The 7,854-nt window shown below is 37.4% G+C and overlaps 1 protein-coding gene across 1 annotated transcript; it reads right to left on the minus strand.

Moving 5' to 3' along the window:
- Positions 1 to 967: 967 nt before the first annotated feature.
- Positions 968 to 4,382, minus strand: LOC107905192 (receptor protein-tyrosine kinase CEPR1). Its single transcript, XM_016831780.2, has 2 exons — positions 1,734 to 4,382; positions 968 to 1,651 (listed from the first exon to the last, which is right to left on the minus strand). The coding sequence occupies exons 1-2, from the start codon at positions 4,210 to 4,212 to the stop codon at positions 1,254 to 1,256; spliced, it is 2,877 nt and encodes a 958-aa protein (XP_016687269.1). The 5' UTR covers positions 4,213 to 4,382; the 3' UTR covers positions 968 to 1,253.
- Positions 4,383 to 7,854: the final 3,472 nt, after the last annotated feature.

Genomic DNA, 7,854 nt, shown 5'->3' on the forward strand with positions numbered 1-7,854 from the left:
CCTGGAACCCTAGTTGGAAACTGTAAATTTGATAAGAATCATTCATATAATTTTGACTTTCCCTTACTTGGAAGATTGATGTGATTGAAAAAATGTACCATTTTCTGTGCCTCATGTCTATCCTCAAATTGTACTTTAACCTGGAAAGCAGCTTCTATTCTCATTTCATAGTCAAGCTTTTTTTCTTCTTTATTGGAAAGCCCAAGTTGCTTTTAATAACCTGTCCTTTTGGTTGATTTTTAGAGAACAATTCCGTTGATCATAGCTTCCCACTTTTCCATATGGACTCTCCACCATCTCCAAAAGCAACCATATTTTGCCATTGAATCTTATTCTTTCCATGGAGACCCCGCAGACCATACACTTTATTTGCATTATTTGAAGCAAATAATTCAACTATGTCTACATGTCTCTAGCTACTATACCAGCTTCCATCAACTTTCTTTACTTGATTATTATCATTATTATAGTTTAAATATAGTTTTATTTACTGATAATGTATTATTAGTTTAAACTTGTTAGTGAAGATATTTAAATGAAATTTGATGTAGAAAATGGAGAAATCCTGTTCTTGCAAAAATACCTTTCAAGAAATGAAGGGGTGCTCCAACTTGTGAGTGGATGGTTCGTGGCTCACTATCTAAGGTGAAACAAGCTCCAACCCTTTGAATCCTTAATGCATGTCTCGTGCAAATCAGCTAAATAATAATAAAAAAGAACAAATGGAATCAAAGAAGAGAAACCTGAAGGCATCTCAGGTTTTTTGTCTGTCTCTTAACTTACATGTGTAGACAATGGATGCTTCTTCAAAAGTCAAGCAATTTCATCATCTCTTAATGGATAGCTTGTATGGTGTGGACCCCACCATGGGAATCATGCTTGCCTTACAGTTTTTATAATCAGAACCAGGAACTACACCCACTCCATTTCAATAAATAAAAGCCTCTTAATAATCACTCTCATGAGGTGGGGGAAAGGCCTATTAAGAGCTATATACACAATTATTTCGTAAGGGTGCTATGCATCATCATAAAGCACTTAAGTTGGTTACAACTTACAAGAGCAAAACAAAAGAAAAAAGAGCTTGATTGGTCTTTACACACACAAATATTGATATGAATACCAAGGTAAAATCTTCCAAATACATGAAATAACTTAAAACATTTATATTTGAAACTTACATCCTGATCCGAATAACATAGGGTGGGCGGATGGTGGATACCCTGCTGCTTCATCATACACCGCTGATCTGATCATACTTCTGGTTGGCTCTCTACTTTGGTGACATTTGATGCTTCTTTGGTTTTATTAATTGACAGCTTGCAAGAATCGAATCTGCAAGGGTCAGCCTCAATCAACAGCTGAACAACCTCATTCATCGGTGGACGTTGGGATGGATTCCTGTATGTACAACGCATCGCAATTCTGAGAACCTGAATCATCTCGTCCTTGAATGACCCCGACACTCGCTTGTCCAACACCTCCATCACCCCTTCCTTCGTATCCAGCTTTGTCGAAACCCAATACACGATGTTCTTGTTCTCCCCGAAAACTGCTTCCACCGGTTTCTTCCCGGTTATCAGTTCCATCAACACCACTCCAAAACTGTACACATCACTCTTGGTCGTTGCTTTGCTTGAATACGCATATTCTGTCCGTCAAACACATTGATTGAACTTAATTGAACAATTAAAAAAAAAAACTAAAAATATATGAATAAACAAGATGTATACCTGGGGCTAAATAGCCATAGGTGCCTGCTATGACGGTAATGATTGAATCTTTGCCTCCTCTGGCTTGTAAAACCTTGGCTATTCCGAAATCTGCAACTTTGGGTTCATAATTGGCGTCCAATAGGATGTTGGTTGACTTGATGTCTCTGTGAATAATAGGTGTCAACAGATCATGGTGAAGGTATGCCAAGCCTTGTGCGACCCCAAGTGCTATTTGGTGTCTAATTGGCCAATCTAAATGGATCCATCCTTTATGAAGAGCATCCCAAAGGTTCCCATTCGGCATGTACTCGTAAACCAACATTTTGCAATCGAAGTTCGTGATGTAACTATAGAGCTTGACTATGTTTTTATGCCTTATGCTTCCAAGAGTCTCGACCTCGGTCTTCAACCCTTTGTCGAAGATCAATTGGTCTTCTGGAGTGGAGTCTTTTGCTGTTCTACTCCACAGCTTCTTCACTGCAACAACTTCTCCACCTCGCAACCTGATTCTATACACGGTGCCAGACCCTCCGTGGCCCACAATGTTTTTATCAATCATTGCTTCGAGGATTTCGTGCCGGTCAAAACATATTCTATGGAAGCTCTTCACATCGTACGAAAAAAATGATGAAGACAAGGTCTCGTCATGTTCTACTACACCTCTTTGTTTGCTGTAACGCCGTCTCAGGAACAGGATGGCTCCGATAGTAAAGACAATGACTGATATCATGATTGCCCACATAGAATTTCGCTTCTTTTGGTTGTGCTTGTGTGAACATTTGGGGAAACTTTGAACTTCGACAGGAGCACAAAGACCTGGATTGCCTGAAAAGCTTTCCACCAACCCGTCTTTAATCAACGAGAGAGGAATTGGACCATAAAGTTCATTGTTTGAAAAGTTGATGGTGTTATACGACAGTTCACCCAGACTCTCTGGGATATTCCCAGTCAAGTGATTGTTGGAAAGATCAACAACACTGATAGATTTCAGCAAAGAAAGTGAACTGGGGATCGAAGAGCTTAGCTTGTTCCCTTGCAACATCAGTAAATTCAGTTTCTTCAGATCACCAATCTCTGTTGGTATTGGACCGGACAAGAGATTGTTACTGAGATCAATCTTCATCAGATTTATAGCTCCCGAGATTTCAGGAGGTAAAAAACCTGACAACTTGTTGTTCTGCATGAACAGTTCGGACAAGTTCTTGGCATTTCCAATTGAACTTGGAAAAGGACCTGTAAAACTATTGTCAGCCAAGTCGATAATTGCAGCATGAGGGAGTCCTAGAAGATCTTCTGGTATGGCGCCTTCCAAGTAGTTTTTGCTAACTCGGAACCGAATAAGAGACTTGCAGTTTGCATAACTATCGGGCAACTTTCCAGAGAACTTGTTATCTAAGACAAGCAAATACAGTAACCTTCCACCCCGACATACCTCTGCAGGCAATGGACCTGATAGGTTGTTCTCCGACAAGTCTAAAAGAACCATAGCGGAGGACTTCCCCAGATTCTGTGGAACTTGTCCTGATAAGAAATTCTCATAGAGTGACAGCATGGTCAAGGTTGTTGACTCTGCAATAGCACCAGGGATTTCTCCTGTAAGACTGTTGTTGTAAAGTTGAAGGACTTGAAGTTTGGGGAGTCGACATAGAGATTCTGGAATGCTTCCACTCAACCGATTGACAGACATGTCCAAGTCTACGAGCTCTGTAAGGTTTCCCAGTTCCTCAGGTATTGAGCCAGATAAGTGCTGGTTGTAGTATAACTCGAGCTGCTGCAAGTTTTTCAGCAATCCAAGCTCCTTTGGAATCTGACCTGAAAGGAAATTACCACTCAACTCGAGATCAACAAGCGATGTCATGTTCCCAATCGATGCCGGGATTGAACCGTACAACATGCAAGACGTGAAGACCATAACTCTGAGTTTTGTGAGCCTAGAAATGTTCCCCGGAAGTTGCCATAAGTTCAAGCCATCATTTTCATTGAAGTAGATCACCTCGAGATCGGTGAGATTGGTTATCGACATGGGGAAGTCACCTGTGAAGAGGTTGTACGACAAGTCGACCACACGCAGAGAAGTCATTTTCGAGAAATCCGGAAGTGTTGTTCTAAGGTATACGGAACTCATACTGAACTCTTCCAAGAGAGAGCAGTTAACGATGCTGTTAAGAAAGTTGCCACGGAGATTATTGCGGCTGATATCGAGAACGCGTAACTCTGGTAGATGAGAGCACACGTCAGCCGGGAAATTACCGGAGAGGGACCAGTCTGAGATGTTAATGCTTTCAACGTAGCCTCTATTGTTGCAGCTGACACCACGGAAATCGCAATAACTTTTCATTCCACTGACATCCCATGCAGACAAGGCCTTTCCTGATAGAGAGGCCTTCATGAGGTTAAAGAACCGAAATTGATCATCTCTTATAGCTTGAGAAGAATCATAAAACACAAAACTAAGCACCGCCAGCAGCAGAAGGAGATGAATAAATTTCGGTGCCATTTCATAGAAAATGAAAAAAGAAGCTTAATGTTAAGGCAATTGTTTGCAGCAGAGAAAGGTGGAAAAGTGAGTATATAAATGAGCTGATTGAGGGGATCATGGGGTGCAACAGTAATAACCCCTCGACGATGGAAAAGAAAGCAGGTTCCCCTGTTCTTTTTTTTTCTTTTTGCATAAAGAGGCTTTTATTTTCAATGTTTTATACCCCACTACCTCATATCATATACAGGAATAACATCCCTTTGGCTCTTGATGTGATCAGTCCTGCTTTCTCGTGGATGGCCATGGCCCAAAGTTCCACAAATTTGCAGGTCTATATGTTGCCAATATTGCCACTTACATGCATCAAATATACAAATTTATTCAAAGCAAGAGCATGTGTGTAATGTATTTTTGTAATCAAAAGCCAACTGCTTTTCTGGCATTACATGAAAGATACCATGATTCTTCTTCTATCGCTGTACGTGGTGCAATAATGTACGAACATATAAATTCCTTTTTCTAGGGGTCCTACTGCTATACATTTATAATGCTGCTAGCTGTTAATTTGCTTGTGGAAAATTATGCTCATATCATTGTTTCATTTCATGTCCCAACAGGAATTTGCTCTCACGTGTGAGATTCATATATAATATAATATGATATAGTACAGTGAATCCTGTTTTTGTTTGTCTGGATTAGATTAAGTTAAAGTACCAAAGAATTTTAAGTAAGCTTCTATTTACATCTCAATATTTATTTCATAAAGATCGAATCAAATGTTTTAAAGAAAGAGAGAGTTGCTGGAAAGCTCATCACCTTCCAACTGATCTAACGCTAAAAGTAAGTGAAAAAACACTACACTGCCAGTAGTTTATTAGGTTAAATACTTATGTTATCTGCAGGTAGGCGATTTAAGTTAGCATGATAATTCGTGGAAATTAAGATGGATGCAGTTGACAAGCTTATATAATTACTATATTCACAATGCTACAAGCTTAAGGGAATCTTTGGATTGGATTGGATAGAGCGGGGAATAGAGATGATATGCTCAAGGATGAATAGCTTGTAGCAAAGATGCCCACTCTTCATAAAGTCTTTGGTGTTGTTTTGATTCTCAGCTAAATATTTAACATATTAGGTTTAATTTGACTTCAGTCCTTATACTCTTCAAACCTTTGAAATTTAGTTTTCTTTTTCTACTTTTATTTCATAAAATTTAGTCTTTTTACATATCTGATTTGAAACATTGTTGTTAAATTTGAATATGTTATATTTTAATATTCCAAGTTCTTGTTAAGAATTGAAATCCATAGGTAGCACATATCCAAATTTAACCGAAATTAATTAATAATGTTATTAGATATTAATTTTTAGATAAGATAATTATGTTAAGATAGACTGAATTCATTAAGAAAATACAAGAAATGAACACTAAGTATTTAATAAAGTAGGTCAGTAACTACTAACTGAAGTTAACTGACTAACTATACAACAACTGTACTTAACTAACTTTCTTGACTAACTTTTCAGCTAACTCTTATTCCTAACATGGCCTATGCTTCTCGACTTTCCTTGTTTCTGCATGAGACTTTCCTTGCTTCTGTATGACATCCCTTCCTATGGAAGCCACTCCAAGTTTTCTCTTGAATTTGTCGAATAACCCTACTGACAAAGGCTTGGTCAAAATATCAGCAATTTGATCATGTCCAGAGATATGTTTTGTGAAGGACATTCAGACAGGGAAGATACTACTGGGGGGCCACATGCATAATGGTTGTATAGGTTTGATTTCTCTCGATCTACTTCACAAAAGCCTAATCCTACTCAAAGCCTCGAGTCTCCTCGTCTGTGCAATGTTCAGACTCCTTCCTCTGTTGAAATCTGGCATGACAGGCTTGGACACCCCTGTCCTAATACACTTGCTCGTGTTTTGAAGTCTTGTAGTGTTTCTTTCAAACATAGCAACTTACAGTTTGTGTGTACACCTTGTAAGTTGGGCAAATCTCACAAACTGCCCTTCAGTACCTCACAAACATTGTATTCATTTCCGTTTGAGCTAGTGGCATCTGATGTTTGGGGACCCTCCCATGTGCCTTCAAATAGTTTTTCTTACTATGTGTCTTTTGTAGATATGTATAGCAGATATACTTGGTTGTATTTTCTCAAATCAAAGTCAGAAGTGTTTCGATGTTTTCTTTATTTTCACAAGATGGTGCAAGTGCAATTCGGAATATCCATCAAAATGCTGCACACAGATGGGGGGTGAGTATCGGTCCTTGTATAATACTCTCTCTCAGCTGGGAATTCAACATCGAATAACATGTCCATACACATCAGAACAGAAAAGGGTGGCTGAACGGAGACATCGTCATGTAGTTGATATGGGGCTCACGTTACTAGCTCAAACTTCAATGCCTTTGGTACACTGGTCGTCTACTTTTTCTCATGCAGTTCACCTTATCAACAGGTTACCAACACCTCTTTTGCAGCATCAAACCCCTTATGAGAGACTCTTTAAGGCTCAACCTGATTATTCTCAGCTGAAAGTATTTGGGAGTGCTTGCTATTCGTCCTTAAGACTGTTCCAGCAGCATAAGCTTCAGTTCTGATCTCAACAGTGTGTTTTTCTTGGATTTAGCCCTAACCAGATGGGTTATAAATGTCTTGCTACAAATGGCCGAGTATTTGTTTCACGCCATGTTTTGTTCAATGAGACGCTGTTTCCATTTCAAAATGGTTTTGCTCTGATACCATGTAAGATAGACTGAATTCATTAAGAAAATACAAGAAATGAACACTGAATATTTAATACAGTAGGTCAATAACTACTAACTGAAGCTAATTGACTAACTATACAACAACTGTACTTAACTAACTTTCTTGACTAACTTTTTAACTAACTCTTATTCTTAACAAATTAGAAGTACTAAATTCTTGGAATTAAAGCAGAAGAATGAATTTTTCAAAAGTTCAAAGATTAGAGGGACTAGAGACAAAATTAGACCATAAGTATGATTACTACCTATAAAAGTAATCCTTAGCCTCTGAATTTTTTTTTGTCCACATTATCTTCAAATTTTAATTTTTTTATTATAAATTTTGATTCTTATAATCTGATAGCACTTTGATATCGTGTTAGTGTTATCTCAACATCTAAAAAATATATTTTACAAAAAGTTTAAATAATTATGTCACATTATCATAAAACAACAAAATTATCCAATTTCAAAAACTAACATCAACGAAAAAAAAATTCAAATAGCATATTAAGAAAATTTGACAAATTGTAAGAGTAAATGTTAGTCTATCCCAAAGTGAAATAAAAACTATACAAATTATTAGATCTAAAGTAGATGAATAAGTAACCAAAAAAAGAAAAAAAAAAGCTTAAGGGTCAAAAAAAAGTCTTCGGTAAAAAATTAAAAAATTGTTTAAGTCTTTATGGAAAAATCAATTAATCCCTTCCGTTAACAAAAACCGTCAGTTGACCAATTTGATCATTAACATTATTGACATATTGATGGAAGTCACTAGAAACTGTCATATGACTATCAAATTAGTAAAAAGTAATATATATATTTAAATAAGTAAAATGTGCTTATAAAATAAATTTGGACGCATTGTTGTCCAGATTTAAATAAATATGAACAATTGGTTGTA

The sequence above is a fragment of the Gossypium hirsutum genome, chromosome D05 (genome assembly GCF_007990345.1).
Source record: "Gossypium hirsutum isolate 1008001.06 chromosome D05, Gossypium_hirsutum_v2.1, whole genome shotgun sequence".
NCBI lineage: Eukaryota > Viridiplantae > Streptophyta > Magnoliopsida > Malvales > Malvaceae > Gossypium > Gossypium hirsutum.